The sequence below is a fragment of the Drosophila takahashii genome, chromosome X (assembly GCF_030179915.1).
Source record: "Drosophila takahashii strain IR98-3 E-12201 chromosome X, DtakHiC1v2, whole genome shotgun sequence".
NCBI classification, from domain to species: Eukaryota; Metazoa; Arthropoda; class Insecta; order Diptera; family Drosophilidae; genus Drosophila; species Drosophila takahashii.
In genome coordinates, this window is record NC_091683.1 from 8,582,989 (window position 1) to 8,609,714 (window position 26,726).

General features: G+C 37.8%; 1 protein-coding gene across 4 annotated transcripts; it reads left to right on the forward strand.

Moving 5' to 3' along the window:
* Positions 1-7,651: 7,651 nt before the first annotated feature.
* Positions 7,652-26,511, forward strand: LOC108068052 (uncharacterized). Of its 4 annotated transcripts, XM_017157430.3 has the most exons (7): positions 7,652-7,782; positions 10,795-10,979; positions 18,356-18,463; positions 23,524-23,894; positions 24,490-24,628; positions 24,696-24,920; positions 25,354-26,511. In XM_017157430.3, the coding sequence occupies exons 2-7, from the start codon at positions 10,839-10,841 to the stop codon at positions 25,417-25,419; spliced, it is 1,050 nt and encodes a 349-aa protein (XP_017012919.1). In that variant the 5' UTR covers positions 7,652-7,782; positions 10,795-10,838; the 3' UTR covers positions 25,420-26,511. The 4 variants fall into 4 exon arrangements, with proteins under 4 accessions (XP_017012919.1, XP_017012920.2, XP_070074885.1 ...); XM_017157431.3 differs by lacking the exons at positions 23,524-23,894; positions 24,490-24,628; positions 24,696-24,920; positions 25,354-26,511 and adding exons at positions 20,978-21,308; positions 21,631-23,517; XM_070218784.1 differs by lacking the exons at positions 23,524-23,894; positions 24,490-24,628; positions 24,696-24,920; positions 25,354-26,511 and adding exons at positions 19,479-19,812; positions 20,225-20,429.
* Positions 26,512-26,726: the final 215 nt, after the last annotated feature.

Sequence of the window (26,726 nt, forward strand, 5' to 3'; positions counted from 1 at the left end):
AATGCTGTTTTGAACAGATAACTTAAAAATAAAAAAATCCATAACACTTTCCGGGTGATCCTGCAAAAATAAAATGTTCGCCAATTTTCAATTTTTTTGTAAGGGGGTACCTCATGATTTTTTACGAAAAATGGCAAAAAAATAAAATGTCCAGGCTTAAATGCCAATCGATTGGAAATTTAATAACGAGTTCAGAAAGGTATGACATTCCATATTTGGATCAATATTTCCATTGTTACGATAAAAAACGAATTATTTTTTTGTGAAAAATTGGAATCTGATTTTTTAACCAAAATTTTAATTTTTTCTTACAAAAAAAAATTACTACATTTATTTCTCACAGTGCACGAACGTTTAAGTACACGCATCTTAGTGACTCCCGTATAAAAATACATAAAACCGCAGGCGTAATTATAAGGCACAATAAAACGAGCCCAAAGCCAAGACAATAATGATATAATTGTTTCACTTTGTGCAAATGTTGTGCCCTTTAATGCCTCGATTGCCCTCAGATTTTTGGCTTTTAATTCGAGCATCTAATGGCAGCTTTACGATCTGATATCTTCAGTCTCTCGTACGCATGGCATTCATGGGGCGATGAGTCAGGTTCATTAAAGTGTTGAACCTTAGATGCTCAAGGGTGATGATTTTATGGGGGAATTTAGAACATGACATTCAGAAAAAAAGCTTTACAAATTTTAACAATATCCTAGATAAAGTTCGTATATAACTTTGAATTAAATTTGACATTTGACTAGAAGCACAAATTAAAAAATGTATCACCTTGAAATGAGCTACAAATAGCTCTTATCAAAAGGTTAAAAATATTATTTCATTTAATGTATTCAAAATCAGCTTTTAAAATGTGGAAAATGAAATAAAATAATCTAAAATAAATCTTTATAAAATAAATAAAATAGCTCTTATCAAGATGTTAAATATATTCTTGAATGTGTACAAATGCTTTTTGTTCATTTATGCCATGGCATTGGCCATTCGCTTGGAAAGACATATATATTTAAAAATCATCAAGTCACTCAAGATCCCGTTTAAAAACATGCCAAAACCGTATTATAAACACTTCAAAAACAAACATAAGCCGAACATGTTAAAAGTGTTTAAATTCCGATCAATCTTGCGCTTAGCCTTCAAAAAGGAAATCAATTTCGAATGCTTGAATATATTTGTAAGCCAAGTTAACCCTAAAAAAATCGAATAATCTTGTAATTATCATTGTTATCTTTAGTTTAGTTGCATTTAATTCCAGCGGCGGGAAACCCTTTTAACTTGACAGCGAATTTAGCGACTTCCGGAAGCGGAAATGGCGGCCATTGCTAATGAGCCATCGGCACTTGACATTGTGGTTGGAGAATTACGGAGAACTGCGATCTCTGGCAATTAGGGTTTATTGACAATTGTCAGAAGCGAAAAAAGCCACTCAAACATCCGAAACTCGGAGATATATTCGAAGCTCGAAACTCGATTCGTGTTTGTGTGTATTATTAACACATATCTTTGTGCAATAAATAATAACCTTGCCAAATCGTTTGACTTCGTTTCGCTGCTTGGCAACATAACACACAAATACATATAGCAAATCCAAAAAACAAAGAAAAAAAAGAGACTTTGTTGCAGTTTGCAGTCAACAATTTGATTTTATAAACTTTGCACTTTTACTGCCTCTATTTAATCTTCGAATTGGAGCAGCGGCCAGCAAAATGATAAATATCTGCGGCGCACAGAAATTAACATAATAAATAGCAACCATAAATATTAAAAGCAAACTAGTTGCTGCAATTTATTATCTATTTTTTTTAGCGCTTGTTATACAATTGGTTTAGCCTCTAAGCTGGGGAATAGATTGGTCCAAACAATGGGCTATCCACTCGACGACGCACTCTTGGCCATCAGAAGTCCTTCGCGATTCGAGTTAATTTCTGCTAATTGGCGAACCAAAGAAAAAGCCAAAGATACACAGAGATATCACAGATAATCTGTCATCTTCAAAGCCAGAAAACCAGTTCGACCGATCGTTATTCTTATATGCTAATCCGGGGATTAAATAAAGGCGAGCGAGGCGTTTAAAATGAGCCAGCATAGAAATTAAAATTAAAAATTAAAAAAAATGCAATAACTGCAAATAGTTAGTTAAAATTCAAACAAAAAATGGTCTTAAGTTTATTCATTAATTCCTAAATAAAATGCTATGTACAAGTGTGAAACTTACAATTCAAGTCATTTAATCATTGATTTAATTCGAATGATAATTTTTAAAAAACTCTAGAATTAATTTAGGAGCAATATTGGTTTTTATAATTTTTTTGAAAATATCAATTGAATGCACAGGAAGCACTTAGCTAAATTATTACAGCTAAATATAATCCGCAATTTTAATCAACCACTTGTTGTTGAAAATCCCATTGAAAATATATTGTGTAATTGGCTGTTGGCCTGACTTCCCGCTCTCAGGATTTTATTTTTCGATTCCAGACTAATGACCCAATTCGCTTGGCTCTCTCGCTTTTACAATCGCCAACTCATGGATTTAATTATTTACAGCTCTGTGCGGCGGTTTCTCATTTATTTTTATTATTTTTCGGCCAATCACTTCGATCAAAGCCAGACAGTCTAAATTTAGGCTGCCAGAAGGCCTGATTGATATCCGCCAAGTCATGGCGTTAAAGAGTGGTAAGTAATATTCTTTGGGGTCTTTGGGTGACACTGGAAAAAATTAAAGATAGAGAAAAAAACCTGATTGATATCACGTAGTGTTTTTGGTTTTCTGTTTTGATTTTTTCTTTTTCCTTTTTTGTTTTGGGGAAAAAGTCACCTAGGCAGCGCTGATAAATCACGGCACCACCTTTCCTTTGCCTTCTTTTTTTAACACCACCACCACTGCCACGCCCCCTGCGCCACCACCGCCCCTCTGAGCAACCGAAACTTTTTAATTTTTTCGGTTTTTTTCTCGCTGGGCCACCACGTTCGGTTTGCCAATCAACTGAAAATGACGGCCAAAACCAAAAGCCGCCGCAGCCGCAGAGTTGTTAACATGTTAACTTGGCTTAAATGCATTATGATTTTTTCTGTTTTTTTTTCGCCTTTCATGCCAAATATATATGTATGTATATGTATTTCCCTGCCGCAATTCGCAAAGTGTTTGAGTGGATAATGCGGAATTTTATGAGCTCATTGGCTGCCGAAAGTCCAACATCAGCATCTGCCTCTATATATGTAAATATATATATATTTTATATATACGTTTATAGGAGTGTGGTTAAATATATCCATTTGACCGTGAGTGTAAAATCCATATTGGATATCCGTAGTGGATTTTGGGGCGTTTGAAACCAAATATCCAGAGATTATGTTTATTGGATACGGTCCTTGGTTATTTGACTTTAATATTATAATTAAACGCGATTTAACTACTTTAAAAAAATACTTTTAAAAACTTTTTAAATTTTTAGTAATTTAACTTATGGTTGAAAAATTATTTAATTATTTTTGGAAGCCCAATATTAGTAAGAATTGTTTGCAGATAATTGAAATATTTATTTGCAATTTACCAGCAAAATGTTATTAATTCTTCTTAGAGCATTTAAAATGCGCAATATATTCGTAAATCATAAATCCCAAACGGACAGCTTCCTTTTCAGCCGAGAAATCAAGTTGTCCGCTTGCATTTGGGCCACTTTGTGTCTCTCTGATTATTCGAACACTCGGACAAGCACTCGTACTTTATATTAGTAATTGTTTGCAATTAGTCACCGACGGAGGCTGAGAGACAGAAACCGAGCGGCTTTGTCAATCGCTAATTTATGCAAGGCTTAAGGCTTTTTTTGTGCTTTATTTTAAGTTGGGAACTGCGAACGTGACGATTGATATGCCTTCAATCCGGTTCAAAGTCCGCTCGCCATAGATCATCATCCCGTTCAGGGTCTCTTTTGGCCGGATTACTCATAAAATCGAAGAATTAAGTTCCTGTAATGGGCCAAAAACGCCGGCAATTACATCAAATCCAAAGAAGAAGCAGAGGGTAAAGGCGAAAAAACCTTGTTATTGTCTATGGGCTGTCATTAAAACTGAAACAGCAACAGGCAAACGGGCAACAGACAACAGACAACAAACATCGAACAATGGCAGTGACTCCGGCGATGTCTTTACATTTAATTGCACCATTGGGCACACGGCAAAGTGAACTGTCAGTAATCCCCATCCCCACAATAGACCCCTCGAAATCCCCGAAACTCGCAACTCGAAGCTCCATCTGCAACTCGCTCGATTTAAAGCGATGTCAACGTCGCCAGAATTAATTGATGCGCCATGAATTGCCGCTCAATGGCAGGGACGATGGGCTCCACTGTACTTTATACCTTATATATGGTCGTATTTCAGGGCCCCCCAAAAAGAGGGCGAATTAATCGCACTGGGCGGGGTCTTAAAATTTGATATGACAGCTCGAAGTTTCGGCTGGGAAATAAAAGTTCAAGGAATCGCTCAAGTAAATTGTATTTCATTTGATTTGTTTCATGTCCGGGCTTACTAAAATACACCTAAGTTTATTTATGTTATCGGAATTAAAGAACCTTTGGTAAATTTGTATACTTGTATATTAAATAATCATTTATTTATATATTTATATTTAATATTTTGTTAAATAAAAAAAATGTTTGGCACTGAAAATAATTCGAGTACAAATTCGAATGCTTATTATTTTAATAAATATTTAAAAATTAATTTCTTAAATTTCTTAATTTTTTTCCGCTTTTGATTAAATATATTAAAAATATAATAAAATATATTTTATTAACAAATAAACATATATGTTTGGTTTTATGGTTTTCTGTAGATCGTATGCGAACCGGTGGGTGTGGCACCGCCCAAAAGACAACAATAACAACAAAAGAACGAGACAATAGCGTCTGAGGAGCGGCCATTAAAGCTAATTTCGATGTCATTTTCGATTTGGCAGCTTTAGCTTTTGGCTTTTGCAAAAGCGAACGACCCAAGCAACTGAGACTAATTTCATAATTTTGTATGTGTTTTTTTTTGGTTTTTTGTATTTTTGGTTTTTGTTTATGCAAAACGCTGTCGCTGTATGTGTGTCAAAATCTAATTCACCTTAAACTGATTTCGAACGCATGCAACTTTTAGTGAGTTTAGTGAGTCTCACTAGTCGACCGACTGACTGATTTTGGCCCGCTTTTCAGCCTTAGCGATTTTAGCTTGCTGTTGCTTTTGCTTTTGCAATCGCCGAGATACAGTATCTCAGCTCCAGTTTAAGTTTTTGTTTTCGGTCGGTACCAAGCGGCGTATGCGTAATTTGTAGCCTGCCATGCATGTCTGCCTTCTGCCTGCACTTCCACACTTCTGCGCCAGTTGGTCGTTAACCCAGGGCACCGCCAACGAAAAAAAGCGAAAATAAAACAAAAATAAAACCGCCAACCGGTTACCGGTTATCCTTCAGAGCGGCGACAGTCCGCCGCCGAAGGTAAAGCGGTTGCCCAGTCGAAAAAAAATAAAAACAACCACATATATAAAAACCAAATAAAAGAGCGATGCTCGAACCAATAATCAAATCGAAGCGAATCGAATCCAATGGAATCGCCTCGCATTGAGCACTAGCTTCCGGTTCACACTGCCAAGAGAAGCACAGTGGTCTCTTTACAAAAAGTAATAATCCAACTAGTTTGGGATCTACATTAAAAAAAACTGGTAGAGGAAGCGATATGGTATAAAAAAATAATGGAAAAAATATCAATAGATTATGGGAAGAAAATATAGAGCAAGAAAACAATTAATTTTAAGAGTAAATTAAAAAGAAACAGTAAATTAACTGAAAATATGTAAAATATATGATAATCAATTTTTAGAAAATGTTTAACGTTTTTAAAAAAGATTTTTTATAAAATACTATTATTAAAAACTATAAAAATAATATTTAAAGTTACAAAATAAAAGCAATTTATTATCTAAAATAAAATGTATTTTTATTACTAAAAAAAATATTTAAAAAAATATGAAACGATTTTCCTCATATCTTTAATTAACAAAAAGCCTCTTAGCCAGTCCACACTGTAGCCTAGGAGTTGGAATTCCATTCACTCACGCACTGAAAACTATCAAAAATGTCGTCCACGATGAGCAAGTGCTGCTGTTTCTGCTTCTTGAGAAGGTCGAATTGGGCTACTTCTTCATCGCCATCTCCATCATCATTATCATTATCATAATCACCACAACACTCATCATGATCCATCATTCAAGAACAACTCATAACTGTCGCTAACCACAGATCGTCGACATTGTCTTGCGGTTGGTCAGTATTCGATTTTCCGTTTATTTTGAATTTTTTCGTTTTTTTTCCCTATTGAGCTTTTGTGCTCGGCCGAAGGTTTCTGCTTCTGATTATCATCGAGTGGCTTTTGGCCAAAGTGCATGGCCAGCATGACAGGGCGGAAATTTTGTGTGGCCAACCTTTTGGGCCCCAGTTAGACCCTCGAAAGTCCATAGAATTTTTGGGCGGACCTCGAAGTTCAGTGAACTTGCTTGTTCTATTAAAGTAATTGATTATAAATCCGGTGGCTAACAATTAATCATTATGATGAGTACTTTAAGATTAAAAAAAAAGCAACGATCCCTTTAAAAGGTTTCAATTCTGGTCACCTACATTATTAAAAGATTCCTTACAAAGAACGGAACGATTTTTTAATTTTTTTGTTACATTTTTCACATAGATTATTTTTGGGCTACCCTAATTTGTATAATCTAATAATTTATTAAATATACAGCTTATATATAATTTAGTTTTAAGAACTTGTCGCTTTTAGGCAACTGAAACTAGCAGCCCAACATATATTCTAACTATTTAGATTTTGAAGTCGTGACTTCCATTAACCCCACGACTTGCTGGTAATTTTCATAAATTTCCATTATGAGCCCAAGACATCTGTTGCTTTATTTGTTTTGCTGCCTTTTCTGCTAACTTTCGGAATGCGGAATGGTAATGGGAATGCAATCAAATGGAATCAAATTGAATTGTCTTGGCCAAATGGCAATCGAAAAATTGGTATCGCAGGGAAAAACTACTAACAACGAAAAAAAAATGCATCTTTGAGATGCGCAGCTGCAGGAGGTTGTGTAAGCCACTAAAATTAAAAATAGTGGAAATGTAAAAATAAAACTGGCTTTAATCCTGGCCACGGCCCACTGACAAACTGAGCCAGCTGAGATGGAGTTGGAGATTGACAAACTGACAAACTGAAGCTGGCAGTCACGAGGCGGAAACTTTTCGCGTAATCGTGTTGTCGAAAAACTGGGAAAAGTACGAAAAAGAAAAAAAATATACAGGAGAGTAGCGGCTCGTAAAAATATATGAAAAAAAAAATAATACGAAAAAGAAACTCCACTCAAAAAGCCTGGTCAAGCTCGCGAGCGACTCAAGCTTGACTTTGGCGCGCTCACTTTCGTTTTCGTTTCGAGCGGAATTCGAGCGGCTCAAGCGGTACGGGGGCGGTACGACGGGCGGACGGCGAGCGGCGCCGCTGCCGACACCGCTGCCGACGCCGCCTTTGGCAGCGCTTTGTCTCGAGCTTTAGTCGCTTGTGTGTGATAAAATCACGTTAGTAATCAATTGCAGGCCCAACAGCCCAGACCACAAAGAGAAGCAGTCGCAGTCGCACCACCAATCCACAGATCCACCGATTCGCTGCTTCTTTCCGAACCCAACACGCAGAGATTTACTTTTTTTTTATCTCGGCTGTTTTTCTTTTTTGGCCCCAACGCGTATGTATTTTGAAACAACAAATTGTGAAGTGCTAAAAAATTAAAAAAAAAAAAACAATGATATCATAATCGCGAGGATACCCAAAAACCAAAGAACAAACGGAATGAAAAGCTGAAAAACCAAAAGGAAAACATTTCGAACCTCATACATTTTTTTCTATATTTTTTTTACTGTGCCAAACAATTTGCAAAGAACTTCTGGTTTTGTGAATCAAAAAACATGGAAAACTTAAGAAAACACCCAAAGAAAATTCCAGAGAAAAATCCAAAAGAAAAAAACCCGACGCGTGTGCTGGACTATTTTCGGTTTTGTCTCATTTCTCATTTGCTGCATTCATTTACCTTGTTTTCGATTGCCCAATTAATGCGAGTTGGTTAACACAAAAACGTTTTTGATTGCCAATTTCCAAGTTGCGTTTGCGAGAGGTTTCGTGTGCAGTGCTGAAATCGATTCGAAAAACAAAGTGGCCAAAAAGGGGAGGGGGTTCCAAATTGGCGCTATAACTTCAGGGAGAATCTAAGCGAGCCGGTTGAATATCATAAACGTGTTCTGACATTTTCTAGAATTTTTTAAATATTTTAAAATATTTTTAGTAAGAATTTAAATATTTTTTGAAGATTAATGCATGGTTAAAATCCTATTTAGCTATTTTGCAGATTTTAAATATTGTATTTAGAACCATTATCTTTAAATTCCTCATGGTACCTTGAAAATATCACGCATACGCACTGTTGCCTTAGCTTAATTGCAAGCTTGGCCACAGGAAGTGCACTACTAGACTTGTTTTTAAAACAAAAAAACACCCAGTCATTTGGCTTAAATTATATTTCGAAATCCCCCAAGAAATCCCACTCAAGCCTTGATTATCGCCGTTGTTTTTTCGGGGCTTTGCCTTTTAATTACGACATGTCCATGTCGAAGCATGCACTCAATGCCAGATGCGGATTTTTTTTATGAGTTTTATGATATTTGTGCAATTGCCAGTGAGTCGTAATCATAAAACCCCAAGTTCCGTATGCAAAAAAAAAAACAGAAAAACTCAAAAACCCGAATGGGATATGTCAAGTCACGTTGCTTTGATCACTGATCACTTTTCGGACAATTGTTAGAAGCAAATGGATCAAGTCAGAAGAGAGAGAGAGGGGAGACCCCGAGAGAAAGAGATAAAGAGAGGGCTTGAAAGTAAAAGCAAAGCCCGAAAAGATGACATAACATCTGAATATCTGGGGAGCTCTGTTGTTGCCGGTTTTCTCGCTCTTTCTCTTTCGCTTTTCGCTTTTCTGTTTCTGTTGTGCTCGTTGGATTTTCGTTTTCGATTTTGGCTCTTGGCGCTTACGCCCTACTTCGGGCCAAGTTAAGACGAAAACGAAGACGCAGACGAAGAGCTGACCATCAGCATTGCATGTTTGCCTCGAGGTGGCAATTCCAATTTTCAGTTCCCCCTTTCTCTACCACTTTGTATTGCCAAATTGTTTGACTGATTGCTTGATTGACAGCCAGAGTAACAGCAACAAAAACAGCAACAGCAAAACAAAACAGCAAAGGCGGCCAAAACAAAACGGCCCAAAATACGCTTTCAAGTTCATTTCTTGCATGCCTCAGCTGAAGATTGAAGATGACTTGGCTGTTGGAGTTTCCCCGGTTTAATTAAATTATTGGGTTAAACGACATAAAAATGTAGAATTTTTTAGTTTATTAAATGAATAGAAAAATGGTTATCTAATTATTTATTTTTTATAAAAATATTTAAAAATTTATTTCTTTTGTGTACAAACCACATGAAGTTGTAGAATTTTTTAGTTTATCATATGGATAGTAAAAGACATTTAAAATATGTTTTTACGCTTTATTCATTTTCCAAAAAACAAAAATATCAAAAGTTTTATTTATTTTGTGTATTTATTTATAATCATTTATTTTAAAAATGTTTACATAAATCACAAAAAAATATTTTAAACAGCTGCTTATCGAAACTAAAATTCCACACATCCCTTAAAAAAACAATTTTCGATAGGAGAATATTTAGTAAATTTATTTAGTATAATAATAAAGTTAAGGCTTAAAAGCTTCTAAAGCCAGAGAAGTTCCCCATCTAGTTATGACTAATTCCGCAATCTTAGGCATGTCGGCTATTTAACTTTTCACCAACCGATCTCCAATTGCCAAAGCCTCAACCTTTGAGCCCGCAATGTCATCTCGCATTCGTGTCTCAAAGTCTAATAAGGCAATCAGCGATTCTAATTTGCGGTTTCCCTTACTAAGTACTTAGTTTCTCTTATTAAATTCGGGATGACTCACAATTTTGCATAGCTATAGTTGTTGACCAAAGAAATTATCCCTCTCTCTTTCCTTCTTCAATTAGAGCTTCGTCTTTAGTTTGTTTTTGTTTTTCTTGGTTTTTTTTTTTGTTTTAATGCATTTTCTCACATTTTTGTGTGTAATTACGGATCATGCCTTGCTTTTCGCACCTGTCTGCCCCTCTCTCTTCTTCTCTGTTTTTTTCTCTGGGCCTTATTCAATTTCTTTTTAACAAAAGCCCAGCTTTGAAAAGCTTTGCCCATAGAAATTGCACAAAAAATAAAACAGGCAGCACAGGCACAAACACAAACGCACACACACCAAAAATAAAAAGTGTAAAAAAATTAAAATTACATAATTTAGTTGTTGTGATTTATAAATTGCCCGCCAGTTGCAGCATACCGCTGCGCATTACTCATACGCCGAGTTGCCCAAGAAATGTCCAATATTTAAACTTGGCCATTGGCCATCGCCTATCGCCTATTGACAGTTATCGTTAGCATCCGCATCTCGTCTCGAAGACCTTGGGGGCCAGAGAATAGCCAGCAAACCAAACAAAAACCACAGACTCGAAATCAAATATGATTATTCGATTTTTTTGGCTTTAATTCCGTTTGATATTTATTTTTTTACCACCCGATAACAGATGCTGACCTTCTGTCTGACCTTTATCTTTTGTCTTTATCGCTAACCAGCTTGCCCTCTCGTTCCAGCCCACTTCCCGCTCACACACACACGCACACGCGACAGAGACAGCATGAGGCAGCCAAGTAGACAGCACATCCTGGCGATCCTCGTCCTCGGCAGCGCCGCCTGCCTCATTAGCGCCGTTCCGCTCCCCCAGCCCGCCGGCAACTCGGAACTGGACGTCCTGCAGATCCCGCTGGCCAATGGCAAGGTGAGTTGAAAACCCTAGTACACTGGGAGAAATTCCATTAAATGACGATCAATTGAATCTAAATTAAAGTAGATTTTATATTAGGAATTATCGCTTGGGTTTCTAATATAATACATAAATATTTGCCTTGATTACATTGGATGCAATTAGGTTTTCTTAGGAGAGAGATCAAAATATTCTTTAGATCATAAATCGATGCCTATAAGTAGATTTTGTGGAGTACGCATTATAATTTCGGATTAAATTATAATACATTAATATTGGATACTATTAGGATTTTCATATATCTCTCTAGTTTTTTTTTAATCAATAAGTGAATAATAATAATCATTAATAATCAAGTGAAGCTTAATTCATATCAATAGATTCCATACCTCAGGAATTTTTATTTTTGTCATACAATTAGGTTTCATTGAGTGATCAAATTCTAATATTTTTAAAAATATTTAATTTCATTAATAGGTTTAGAACTAGCAATATAATGTCAGATAGTTATCTTTTTATTATATTTTTTTATTAATATTTTTTAATTAGTTCCCCATAAAATTATAAAATTATTTCTTATTATCCTAAAGTAACATTATAAACAATCTATTAGTCTCAAACTCGTTTCCTAGTGCTAAAATTCTTAGGATAGCCATATCAAATTATATAAAGAAACTTACAGTACAGAGCAAATATTTACTTGGCTGACTGTATCAAGATATTGATAAAATAGCCGAAAGTCAAACAGGCGAGTGTGTAAATCAAATATTATTCCAAGCCCTCGACGACTTTTTCTCCCATTCAGCAGGGGGGGTGGTTCCAAAAGGTTGTCTTTACTACATTGTGATTATTGTTTTTAAAACGTGAAAATCTGCGTTGTAAAAGATCTATTAAGCGCGTAACTTGCACTATGCTATGCTGTGTAATAAAACAATTTCGGGCCATTAACTTTGGCTTAATTGGCTGTAAGTTTAAGTGGCCCAAGTTAATGGTGGTGGAACTCTTGGAGCGACTCTCGTTAAGAGTAGCGCGTGCTGCCGCCTCAGTTGCCCTTTCGACCATATTTGCTTGACAAATTTGCACTTGGCTTGGCTTTATTTTTCGGAAGGGGTAGGAAGCGGCCAAACATGTTGCCCAGACGGCCAGCCAAAAACTTCCTTTTACTTTTCGGCTTTTGGATTTTCTCATATTATTTTTTTAGCCAATTCGGGTCTCGGGGTCTCGGGGTCTCTGGGCCCGTCCAACCTGCGTGACTGGATCAGAGCTGCGATCTCTTGGAGAGCAGACCAACAGACCAGTTCCAAGGAAGTTGGCACACTTGGTACCTGTTTCCTTAGCTTTTTTTTTGGGCCTCAGCTGGGTGTTGGCCCGGCCAAGAAAAAACCGGACTCTTTGCCGAGTTGAGCAAGCCAGCAACTGCAGCAGCTCTGTTATTTTATTACTTAATTGCCTAGCGAGACAGTTCCCCACAATTCCCATTCCCATTCGCATTCGATCATCGGCGGGGATCATTGTATCACTGTGCCGGCAATTAGCACCCCTTTCGCACGCCCCTGTGCCCCCCAAAAACCCCCCGAGGCTAATTTGTTGGCCAAAAGAGCTAGGTGGCCAGTTTTTGGCTTATAGTTTTTAGCATTGTTTTATGTCACTTTATGGCTTTCACTTTGTGCAACAAATTTGCACAAATCTCCGAAATCGAGAAAAAAATATCAACGTCGTTATATTTGTCAATCAAAACTGGCATGCAATTATTTTTTTTTAATATTCGTGTGAAATCCGTAAATACAGCACATGAGTTTTTTCCTGGTAAGAAGTTAATTTTGTATTTAAAAATAGCATTTGTCATCATTTTGAGAAGCCAGTAATTACACTTTAAAACGGCTTAAATGTTTTCTGAAACCAATAATTGAAGTTTTCTCATTTAAAAGAAATTGTAAAGAGTTTAGATATTTATGGAAATTATTTGTAGACTCTACTTGCTTCAAAATATTATTTGTCATTACTTTGAAAAGCCAATTACCGTTTTTACACATTAACACATTTTAAACAATTTTAAATGTTTCCAGAAACTAATACCTAAAGTAGTAATAATACATTTAAAAGAATTTATACAATGTTTAAATTTTTCCGGGTATCTCAATACATTTACAATACTTTTCATAATCTCTAGAAAGCGTTAATCATATTAATTTAAATTAAAATTTTTTAGAAATGCCAAATTAAATAAAATTACATTTTTAAAAGTTGTAGATAAAAATGGGTCTCACATTTATGCAATGTTCTCAAAGTACGCTTTATAATTAAATAGTTAATGTTGAAAACCTCTTATTACCCACTTAAAATCTTTCTCAAATCGCTCAATTTAAAGCCCTTTAAAACTGCATCTTGCCACAGAGATTAGGAAACTTTAAACTGTGATATCATGCTAGCATAATATATATTTTAAATGCCTGCACCCACGCATCGTTACAATGGCGTCTTTGAACATCTGCTGAAAGGCCAAAAAATAAAATACGAAAAATTCCACCAATTCCAAAGGCAAATGTTACACAAAACGGTGAGCATTTGTTGTTGCCCAATTTGGCTCTGCGGTTGAGAGCCAAAACTGGGTCAAAATTTAGCCCACAAAACGCTGATACGTTAATGAAGTCGATTTGTATACAACATACCCATATGGATGGGTATATACTTATTTTTGTACAAATATCGGTATATATATAGTTCACTCATAGTCGAAGCTGATGTTCATCTTGGCGTGTTGACATGCCTTGCGCCATAAATCATTTAACGAGACGATGACAATGGCGATTGAACTAGCTTTCAAGAAGCTGGGGGTGAAAATCGAGGAAAAATCGAGGAATCGCAGAAAAATATAAATAAGCAGAGCTGTGGACAATTTTCTTTGCGATGTCAACTGCAATGATATCTCCATTGTTGCCACTTTACTTGTATTTCTTATTTTTTTTTCTCTCTTTATTTGTTTGCCTCTTTTCCGTCAATTCGATTCGATTCGTTTGCTCGATGGCTTCCTTGGCACCCAGCACGTGGCAAAAATGATATAACAACATTTGGAGGAAACGGTGGTCCCCACTCTCTATAAAGTTTTTGATCCGTCGGACTGCAATTACGGCAATTGCTCTTATGGGGGTATTTATTACCGGTGTTTGCTTACTTTTGACTGATTAAACCATTTTATTGATTTAATCTTTGCCTTAAAAGTAATGTTTAATTTTCTGCCAAATTTCAAAACCTTTTAAGAATTTTTTTTCTTGAATATTTTAAATTTAATTCTGGAAAGTGTTTCTCTACTTTAAAATCATTTTTCTTATAAAATAGTTTGTTGTTCAAATTCTTATATATATAAAGAATTAACTGGATTTTTTATTACTGGACTTTATATTTAGGGGTCTTAAGATGCATTCTTAAATTCCTTAATTTTTAAACATTTTATTTATTTTGTTAATGGCATTTTTGGGTAATTTTTGCTTTACTTCCATCTCGAATTGTTTTGATTCCTTGCCAAGTGCAAGACGACTTACCTAGTGGCTGACTTTCCGCTTATGTAACCAGAGGCTCCTGTCCCCTTCTGTGAAACCCCCTTGGCCCCCCACCACCGCCACTGCACAACAGCAACAGCAACTTCCTCTCTTCGCGCTCTTGTACACATATCACGCATACGCCGCATTGTGCGACAAGTAAAACGTCAGTCGCAATTCGCTGTTGTTGCTGCTGTTTCTGCTGTTGCTGCCTGGCAATTTGTTGGTAGCTCTCGGTGGTGGCTGCATTTTTGTTAAGTGCCAAACGAGACGCGCTTGCCTTGTCTGTCATGTCAGTCTAAAACCAAAGACAATTTATACAGCGGGGAGTCCGAATTGCGGACTAAAGATATGCATGCTGTCTTGTGATTAGCGATTTGCCAGTGCTCGAGAATAATTAAAGCCCCTCGATTATCCAATAGTCTTGTGGTTCGGTTCGGCTTAGTTCGTTTGATTTATTCATTTTCGAATTCCAGTTTCGCCCATTTAATTTATCAATTTAATTTAATTGTGTCGCGTATTTTTATTAGCCGCCGAACAAGGCCTCATTGGCCGGCTGACGAGTGGCTAAAAGGCTTTGGCTCTCCCTAGCCGCTGGATTAGCAATGGGCGTGGCCATATGATATATCTGTTTGGCTATAGAAATCCATATCCACTGCGGTCATGACACGCACTGTCGCTGAGGTCGCATTCGCAATTAAATTGGAATTTCAATTTGTTTTTCTGTGGATTGTTTGGGGGGTTTTCAGGCGCAGCTTAAATGCTCTATAAGAATATTTTTAAAATAATTACAAATCTAGAAACAAATTTTTTTATAGTTTAAAAAATAAAATATGTTCCACAATAAAGGTTTTTATGTTTTCAAAGTAAATTAAACCAAAATAAAATATAAATAAATACCAATTTATCTGTTATAAAAAGCGCACCATAAATTTCAGTTCCAATTTTAATTAAATGCATTAATGCCCTTTAAATATCATTTAAATCACTGAATAAAATACCCACAAATATCAAATAAAATATACCAGTTTGCATTGTTAATTTATGCACAATCTGTGACTTATCGAATCTAGTTTTTTGACTTGGGGCTTATCGTTTAAATATCTCTTTCTACGAGAGCTTGACTTTGGCAGTAATTTGTGGCATTTTTATTGATTCGAGAGTCGCCTTATGTTGGTTAAGGTCAAGGCAATTTATAAAAGCGTTTTTTCCAGCAACTTGTTTTTTTTTTATTTTGATTCTTTTTAGCTTGTTAATCGATTAGCGTTTCGATTCGATTTCGATTCTATACACTCAAAAAAAAATTTTAGAAAATCGCCTATGGATTTGCTTTACTGGCGATTTTTTTCTATATTTCTGGAATATTTCTTGAATTTAATGAATTTTGATTAATTGGAAGAAAATTTTCTTTACCAGTAGAAAATTTTTTTATTTTAAAGAAAAAAATCGCCAGTGAAGCAAATCCATAGGCGATTTTCTAAAATTCAGGGCGATTCATTTTCTGAGTGTATAAGCGGTGTCTTCCGCCTTGGCATAAAGTCCGTCCAAAAATGAAAATGAAATTCCCAACATACTGCAGACTGCTTAAAATTCACAGCATTCGCTTTAATGACGTTTGCCACGAGGCAGCTTCTGGGCTTGAACTCATTTGAAATTCATTAAGATGTCCCATAAAAACGTAACTTTTGCCTTAAGTAGTTTCTGGCCCCCCTGAAACCCCCGAACCGCCTCCTCCGCCTTCCCTGGGCAATATCCAAACAATTGTCGCACTAAACTGACACTGACAGACAGCTTAAAATATGATGATGAATATACTCGCATACTTTGGGAAAAGGCAAGAGGGAGACAGAGAGTTGGCAACAGTTTGTTGGCCAAACTAGCTAAAGTTTATTTTATGCTCCTCATCATCATAATCATCGTCGCTGCTGCTGACTTCCGCCCGCGTGTAAAAGTCAACTTCCGCACTGACTTTTGAGTCAATTAAACACTGCAACAGCAACATCCACTCTTCAGAGAAATATAACTATATCCACGGTCTCTTGGGGGCAGGAGGGGGATCCCATTTCGAATCTCTTTTGCCTTTAAGTAGCATTCCAAAAGTTGGCTGGCTGCAAAAACGTGACAGTTTTATGGGAATACCCTGCAAAAAGTCCAAGTCCAAATACCAAAGGCCAACAAAGGTGGACACACGCCAAAGCCATTAACAATTGGAATAATAGGCAAAGTGAAATAAAAACAATGGTAGAATATAGACAATAGCCTCATTAGCTATGGGTATTGTCGTCGATGATTTATGGTAGTCAGTTGACAAAGGTGGTGTCATAAATAATATATAAATATTATTTAAACAAATGCTAGCAATTGTTTTTGAGTATTGAGTGAGAATAAAATAAAATAAAATATACCCAATTTTTAAATCTCTAATAAATGTGCCTAAAAGTATGCAACAACATATTTTAATTTTTTAATTGCATATTTTTAGGCCCCTTTATAGGTGAATTTGTGTTTCAAGTGAAATAATTACATTAAATATCCTTGGGTACTTGCTGAGTTTTCAAATCTCTAAAAAAATATGTCTAAAAGAAGGCAACAATATGTTTTGATTTTTTGCTGCATACTTTTAGGCACCCTTATGGGTGATTTTAAAATAATGCACTTCCCCATTGACCTTATCCCGCTGTCCATTAAGAGTATTAAAACTTTGCCTACATTGTCCGATATTAAAATGCTCGCCCAGCACAACCTTCTTATTTTTCTGTTGTTCCGTTTGCTTCTTATAGAGGAGCGGAGCAAACTTTTCCAATTGTTAAAGTGTTGATGCTATATTATTAGATTGTGCTGCTTTTGAGCTGCCTGGAATCCCTTGCACCTGGTGGCACCTTGACAATTGTTGCAGCCAAGAAGTTGCCGTTGCCTTTCTGCGTTGCCTAGTGACTCGTGCTGTTGATTGTCCAAAAGTTAGCCGCCTCCTTTGGCCGCTCATTCAGCTATTCATCCACCGCCCACAAAATGCAATTTTAATGCAATTTGAAAATTTATTGTGCAATATTTTCTTAGCTTAGATAGCTTATTGCTGTTGTTGTTGCCCAGTTGGCAATTGCCCATTAACGTTAACAACTTTTTGCAAAGTCATTTGGCTTTCTGGGCCTCCTGACTCTTGGTTATATATATATACATTTTTTTTGGGGAGGTCGAAGAGCAGCTGAACCACTAAACCACCCACTAAACTAAACGAAACTCAAACTAAAACAAGAGGCCACTTAATGCGGTAGAAGATCTCTTGTAACCACTGAAAGGCACCAAGAAAAATTACAATTTACACTTGAAACTTGATTACACAAATGACAGGGGCGCCCCTAAAAAAGGGGGAAGAGGTCTTAGGGGCAACTCATTGTCTAAAGTGAAAGTTTTGTCAATTTGCGGGCACTTTGGGGCCTTTTGTTTTCTTTCGCTCGGCATCTGCCGCTGCTGCCTCATCTTCTCCGCTGTTTCACTGCCAGATTATGCAACAGATGTACGAAATTATATAGGTATTATTGTTTAAGCCCGACCGCAGAAAAAGTAATTCACACTTGAAACCATTCACTGCCAACCTGAAAGCCAACTGGCTTTCAAATGGCTAAGGTCACGAGGAAAGGCTTTGTTTTAAATTCTTGGTATTAGCTATAAATAATTAAGTTGAATTAATAAGTAAACAAATTATATTAGAAGACAAAATATGTAGAATCTACTTTAATATCTACCTAGAACAAAAAGGAAACCAATATCAAAGATTTAATTTAATTTAAAACATAATTAATTGCATGAACAAAAATATTATATTTTTTATATATATATTTTTGTTTTCTCTTCCAGGAAATCGATGTCTTGACATTGGGCGCCAAAGACCAAGAAACATTGATAGCCGATCGCAATAAACGGACGATTGGACTGCTGCGCGAACTGTTCCCCGACATCACCAAGGTAAGAGAGCCCAATCGGATGTAATTCTTTATAAACATGATCCATTAGCCGTCCTCCGTCCTTCGAGCCCCTGAAATGTCAGCCAACTCGCCCCCCATATTTAATGCAAAATATCTATATATAACCCAATCCACTCAGACACTTTTAGCCCAGGGTTTTAGGGCCCTAGAAACAACAATATATGTATACCCCCTGTCTAAATGAAAGTGTATTGAACTTGGCGCCACGCGAAATGTTTTCCTCATATATAGGAGATCAATGTGCAGATCAATCGGCTAGTGAATAATGTGTTGCAACGCGTTGGGCCCGTGGTTCTCGGGACAATTCTCAATCCGGCCTTCGATCGGGGCCTCCATCCGCGCAAGCCAGTCGAAGAGACAGACGACAGTGATAAGGATGATAAGGAGGAGGGTTCCAAGGACTATGATCAACTGCCCGAGGACCTGACTCAATTCCAGCCCGATGGGGATTTCGCAAAGGAGCGCTGAAAATGAGAAATGATACACTTAAAAAAAAAACAGAAACGAAATTAGCCTAAGGCTTTTTATCCCAATAACTATTATTGGCCTGGTCCCCCCGTCCTCTCCTGGAATTTTGTGTACCACCTCCAACATGTTGCATGTTTTTATCTTTAGGCTTAGCTAATCGAGCACTCAACCAACCCAAAACCACCTCCTGAACTCAGCATGCCAGCACCACCCAGTAGCAGAGGTTGAACCACCCACAAAGCACACAGAAACACATAGACAGACACGAACATTTAGACGCACAAATAAACAACACCCACAATTGAGTTTTCAGCCTGCAAAAATAAACAGATATCATCATTCCAACAATTGGCCAAGATCATCAAAGAACAGTCAACAATCGACCAAATCGACAACCAATCAGCTATCAGCATCTAATCATATGGAAAAAGCACCACCAAAACAACAACCACCAAAGAATCTCATTTACCAGTAAAAAAAACAACAACCACATATTTTCTGTTGATCTTTCGCTGATCTCTCGCTAGGAAATCGACTCGATAGTCAATCGAATTATAGCCCAGGTGATCCGGGTGGCCGGTCCGGGTCTTCTGAATAGCATTTTGGCCGGGAATCGCGGTGGTGCGGGTGGTGCAGCCGGTGGTGGCAGTACGACGCCAGCATCCGATTTTGATGCCGATTTCGATGCGGACTTCGATGATGATGACGATGTGGCGCCATCTAGCAGTCCGTCGACGAGAAGTGCCGGTGCGCCTGCACCACCGCTGCCAACAGAACAACAACCACCGAGCAGTGTCAACGAGGTGGAAGAGAGCCGGCGGGTGAAGATCGATCTGCCCACATTTGCGCCAGAAACGAAAGGTGACGAAAGCACAACCAATCAAGCATCTTCATCCCCAACAACAACCACCACCAGTCCCAGTAATCCAACAACAACAACAACCACCACTAGTAGAACCACTAGCACCACTAGCACGCCAGTGGAGGAGCTGGTCCAGTTATTGCCGCGCTCCTTGGAGCCAGCAACAACCGCTGACCCAACTCCAGAAACAACAACTACAACAACGACAACGACAACTTTGCCTGCAACAACAACCACCTCCACCACTACTACCACTTCTAGCACCACTGATTTACCCCCACCAATAGAACCTCCAACCACCACCAACATTCTGTTCCCCACCAACAACAGCATCGATGAACCACAATTGCTAACCATCATAGCCGATATAAATCGTTTATTAAATTCTACCAATTATTTTATTACAACCAGAGATAATCTAACAACAACAACAACAAAGGCCACAACAATTGACAACAACAACATTACGAAATTATTGCCCGTCTTTGATTGAGCACAAAAACAACAAACAAAAACTATATTACAAAAAGGCAAAAAGAGGAATTGAAAGCAAGAACAACAACCACCATCACAACAACAAGAACAACAACCACCAGAACAACAACAACAACCACAAATGGATGAAGAAGAAGAAGATGAAGAACAAGAGAGCATCAGCAACATCATTTAGAAAAAAGCATTTTCGAATTCGTTTAGAGATTTTCGCTCATTGTTTAACAAATGGAAATGAATCGGTTCAAAAGTTGTTCGTTAAGTGGTTACAAACATTTCGAATAGATATTGGTTATAAAATTTCAAAAGTATTGATGAATTTCCAAATTTTAAGTATGTGAACCACTTTTGAACCACCTTAAACCACTTCGGAATCACGCCACCATCATATATGCCGTAGAAATCACCCTCTGAACCACTAAGCACTTGTATAAAATTCCTACCCCTTGTAAATTGTTGATACTCCCCAATAGGCCCCAATCTTTGACCCCAAAAACCAAAAACCATCCACATTGTACGTAACCGAAACTGAAACACCGAAGTTAACTAATCTCCCCTCCCCTCCTCCACTTAAATCCCCGAAAAATAAACTCCATGCACACCTGCACCACCGAATCAAAATTCGTATACGCACCGCACCACGCACTTCGATTCGATTCGTGGTTGTTGTAGCAAATCGACGAGCAGGCAAACCGCATTATCTCGAAGCTCCTGAGAACTTTGGGACCCACGGTGCTGCGTACCGCGATCCAGGGAAATAGTGCCAATGCGGCCAGGACCAGTTTCGATGCGGACTTCGATGATGATGACGATGAGAGCTCCAAGAGCTCCAGTGGCAGCACCACTTCCACCAGTTCCGGTAGCGATAGTGGCACCCGTGTGACCATCGAACTGCCCACCTTCGAGCCCGATGATGACAACGAGATCGATGCGGAGAAGAGCAGCAGCAGCAGCAGCAGCACCACCACAACCACCAGCACCTCAACCACCGAATCCACCTAAAGTGCGTTTCATTTGCTACAACAACACAAAAACAGAGTCAAAATATCACCAAAAATTACTAAGGGGTTTCAAATCATTTATAAAGGTGTCTAAAAGAAGGCAACAATTTTTTTCTAAATTTCACTGCATACTTTTAGACACTATTATAGGAGATTTGAAAACTCCAGTGACCTTCAGAGATTATTTCATATATAGATGATATATTAATATGAAAAACTCTAGTTGCCATTTTGGTTTTGATATTGCGCAGCTCTGTCGAGAAGTACTATTGAATTGGCTTTTAAAATTGGTTTCTCTTTCCCTTCAAAAATTTCTCCGCGCAGCACAACAACCGCCACCCAACCCAACCCAACCTACAGAAATTCGAAATAAACGTTAAAGGAGAATAATGAAATGAAAGTGACGTTCTCATTGAATTGGCATTGTTAACCAACACTTGATTGTTTTGAAATTACCTTTAGCACACTGGTTTTCAGCACACATACACACTCACCAGCCTTCCTTCTCTGTCTCTTGTCTTTTCCACTTTTCCTGTCTCTTTCCGCCTCTGTCTCAGTCTTTCTCGCTCCCTCCGCCTTTACTTTCTACCTTTATCCTCTGAACTTCTGACTACATTTCCTTCTTATATCTATCCTGCTCCCTCATGCGCACCCTCATTCCACTTAGGTTAGTAGGTGTTTTTTACAAAATAAATTTATATATTTTACATTTATATTGTATTAGTTGTGTAAGTCATTTTTTAATACATTTCCAAATATATCGATATAATTTGTACGCTCCTGTGACTTTTTGCTCAAACCAGAAACATCACATTTCTGGAGATTTCAAAGCTCTGAGAAAAAGGTGTCGAAAAGTAGGCGACGTATTGCTCATTTCTGTATATACCGCATACTAAATATTTCCCTGCCTTCTCGATGACACTTTAAAAATGAGTTTTGTGATACCTGGAGATGTTCGAAAATCGCGAAATATTCATACACACTTTTGGTGCGCAGACAGACTCGAAAAAAGCGTGTAAAAAACCCATTAAGCTCATTTTTGTCGCTCCTGAAACGAAGGTGAATTGTGGTTCTGGTTGGGTGTCTTGTTTTTCTCACCACCGCACTCGTCTGTACACTCACCACACTCACGAGTGCATTCACATCTCCAAACTATCTCTCCGCTCTCATCCCCAGAATTATTCGATATGCTCAGTGTACTCATTTCCGCACTCATTTTCGCCGTCTTCGTTTTTCCGCCCGCCGCAGAATAAAGAAGCAAAAACAAAAGAGTTGACAGGGATTGCATTTATTTTCCGTTGGCCAAGAAAGAGATTTGTTTTTCCAACTATCCAGAATAAAAACAAAAAATATTTTAACGCTTGAAAAATATACCCAAGGAAGCGTAGTCGATAGTCGATGTCTGAAAAAAGTGGATTTCTAGACTAAGCGCTCCTCTCTAACTCTCTCTCTCACTCTATCTCTTTCTATCTGTGCTGTCTCGCTCCTTTTGTTTTTCTCTTTTGCTTATTTTTGTATCTTTTTCTCTTTATTTTCATGTTCCATTAAAAACCGATTCGATTTGTGCAATGCAAATAACTCACCACCAAAACAATCAAATCAATCAATCAAAAAAAAATTACGAACAATGCTCCACCGAAAACTGATAACCGATAACTGATAACTGATAACCGATAACTGACAACCGCAAATGTATACACAAATACATCGAACGCATTTGTGCACGTATTCGATAACCGCCCATCAATCAATCGATCGATTTCGTCACCACAATCGACAACAAAAATCGCCTGTGCAAATGATCAATCAAAAAACCACCTAACCACTCTGTCTCCACCTAACCTCACATTCACCCTAACCTCACAAACGATGACATAACCTCACTTGTGTTGAACTCACTGAAACACCACACCCGAACACACTGAAACACAAAACACACTGAAAAACAAAACGAAACGAAACACACACACACATTACACGTCGCCGAATCCTACGCTTTGCCTTACCCTCAAACGCCAAAACCCTCGACCTTGGGCTCTTCACCCACCACCCCCTGAACCACCCACTATCCCCTACCTCCCCCTTCCCACCACACGCACATAATCAACGCCTAAATTCGAAATTTCTAAACCAACACCCACAATAAAAAAAAAACAATGCAACAAATGCCCTACAAAAACCAACCTATGACCAAAACCCGATCGAAAAACCCAAAAGAATGGAGCCACCGATACCCAGATCGACTTGTCGGCCATCAACAAGCAGTTGGAGGAGACGATCCGAGTGGCCCGCCAGGTGAAGGAGGCGGAGGCAGCCGCCGCCGCAGTGGCCGCCCAGTCCCTGTCCCCATCCTCGTCCGCCTCCTCCTCGCCCATTGCCCAGGCGCCCATTCCCCTGAAATCGAACAACGAGCCCATCCAGCTGAGCTTCAACAACGAACTGCCCAGCGGAACCCCGAGTGCCGGTGTGGATAACAAGGCCCTGAGCACCAACGATCTCCAGCTGTCCGAGTCCAAGTCGCCGGCGATCGATGAGCTGACCCTCGACTCCGCGGAGGAGACAGCCGACTTGGACGATCGCAACAAGAGGTAAGTGAGGGGATTCCTTCGTCTTTCTTTATACAAAGACCAAAATGATACTACACTAGGATTGTGATCACTTAAATTGTAATTTAAACACTCTACTAATTGAACACTTTCATTTCCTTTTCCCCTTACAACAATTCAACAACATTTCAACAACAAATGGAATTACTTTACCCATAAAAAATCCCAACTAATATCAATAAATTCAAAATAAACAAAAAACTTTAAAATTCCATAACAATTCAATCACAATATTCAACAACAAATCAACCACAAAAATAAATAAATCAAAATTCAACAACAACTCAACAATATTTGAAATACACTCAACAATCAACCAATTGCAATGCAATGACCTCACCACAACAACCAAAATTGAACAACAACTTGATAATAAATAAATACTATTTCAACAACAACTCAACAACATTTGCCAAACACTCAACAATCAAACCATTGGAATGGAACAACAATCAAAATTCAACAACAAATCAACAATATACTAATATAAAATCGAAATTCAACAATACACTAATATAAAATCGAAATTCAACAACAAATCAACAACATTTGATCTCGAATGGCCAATCACCAATAGTAATCTGTTCAAAAGGTTCCTCAGCTTCGGCGGTGCGGGTCTGGCCGGTGGCTCCAGCGGCGGTGCAGGTGGCTCGCCCGGCGGTGGCAATGCCCTGGGAGCCGGAGGCTCCGGCAACTTCCTTCTGGATGTGGTGAGGGTGAGTACTGCCCAATTGTTTTCCACATTATTGGATATTTTAATTGACTCCCCCCCCCAAACATCAGCTCTTCTCGGGCAGCGTTCAGACCCAGCAGGGCGATGAGGCGGCCAACTCTGTGGGCGGCGGTGCCAGCATCAGTAGCAGTGGCAGCCTGGGCGGCGACGGGGACGCGGATGGCGACAGCACCCGCAACGCCGACGGCTACACCGAGGGCATTCCCGGCCCAGTCACGCGCCTCGTCGTGCTGGCCAACCGCGGTCTGGCCAATCTCGTCCAGGACTTGATACTGGTGAGTGCTTGAATCGAATAGATTATACCTACAGTTTGGTAAAAATATTCCGATTATTTCCACTTTTTCGATATATCGATTATTTCGATATTCCGATTAATTCGATATTCCAAACTAAAAGCACCTAAGAACAATTTTAGTTTCTTAAAAAATGCTTAAAACTTTTATTAATTATACCGTTTTTTTAAATATTCCAATAAAAAAGAAAATACAACAAGTTTATTATTAAACAAAATTAAAAATTTTGAAATTGACAAAATATATAAAAATAGATTTCTTCTGTGAGTCTACCTCAAAATGAAACAATGAAAAACAAAACATTGGGATTGTTTTTAATCGGTTTTAATATTTTAAATTAGTAAAAATAGAAACAACAAAATAACTTTAAAATGATATAATGACCTAATGATCTGACATATTCTTTTCTTTCCAGCGCGTTGCGGCCACTAGCGAGAAGTTCGTGAACTTCAAGGCCAAGCTGATAACGGCGCTGATCTAAGGTCAAGGGTCAAGGTCAGCACCGGCCACGCTCCCTCGCCCGAATTAGTCAAGTCACCAACCTGTACAGAGTCAAATGCAGCAGATCACCCTCTCTATCTCGCTCCCCCACCCCACGTCTGTCTCTCTCTCTCTCTGTCTCCCCCTAAGCCCCCTACCTCCCCCCGCCCACACACACCCACACGCCCCCTCACTCACACGGAGACAATTTTGTTGTGCATCATTCGATCAAAGAAAATTTCCCGGCAATTTCAACATATTTTTTTTAAATTTTTAGCAAATTTTTTTATAACAAAACAAAACACAAAAAAATCATAAAATTATAAGCAAAATTGCAAAAAAAAAACAAATCAAAGAATTTTATTTATATATATCAATAAAACAAAAAAATTAAAAATCGAAAGTATGACATTAAAATGTCTATATGTATAGAAGAAGAAGAAACGCCTGATACAATTATTCCTGCCCTAGTGCTAAATCTATTTTCCCAAATCTCCTCCCCCAATTTCCAACGGCTTTTGTAAATATTTTGCTATTTGCAAATAGCACTTTTCCGCCCACCACTTTTCCTGATCTTTTTTCCTTAATTTGTATTTTCCATCCAATTCCCTTCTCTCTTTTTTGTGTATATTTTGTGTTCTATTAAAAAAATCATGACTGTGGTGTTTTATTTACTATTATTTTTAATTATTTTAAACGAAAACGAAACGAAGATGAAGAAAGGAGAAAAATGAGTAAGAAAGGACGCAGAAAACCCGTCAAGTTTCTATTAGAAGAAATTTAGCCGAGCCTAATGTTTTTTTTTATTTGCTGTTGTTGGTCAAAGAGCCCCTTAAAAAAACACCCACACTACCACTGAAGCATACTCACACATACATACACATATATACCATATAAACCGCGATCCGATATGCCTATTATATAATATATAGATCCTTGTTCTTGTTCGACATCCCTGTGTCCCCTGGATTTGTTTGTAACTCCCCCATTTAATCCTAAGCGAATTGTGTTTTTCTCACTATGATTTTTTTCTAGCCTAGCTAAGTGAAACTTTCGAAAAATGTGTATAAAATAAAAGTAAAATGATTTTAAATTCGTTGTTGTTTTATTTAAGGAACTGAAAAATATGCAGCTTATAAGTAAATGGAATTTTATTTAATTGTTTAGGAACTGAAACATTTCCAACTTAAAAAAAAAATCTAATTAAATTTAGTTCGTTACGTTCTGATTTAATGCTTTTGGGTTTTATTTAAGGAATTAAAACATTTGCGGCTTAAAAACAAATTGAATTAAATTTAATGTAATTTT

Bases quoted from the DNA above. Each gene is read 5' to 3' on its own strand.
- LOC108068052 (XM_070218782.1), top strand. From the start codon at position 10,839: ATGAGGCAGCCAAGTAGACAGCACATCCTGGCGATCCTCGTCCTCGGC. The intron at 10,980-18,355 runs GTGAGTTGAAAA...TTTCTCTTCCAG, and splicing joins TCCCGCTGGCCAATGGCAAG to GAAATCGATGTCTTGACATT. The intron at 18,464-19,478 runs GTAAGAGAGCCC...ATCTCTCGCTAG, and splicing joins TGTTCCCCGACATCACCAAG to GAAATCGACTCGATAGTCAA.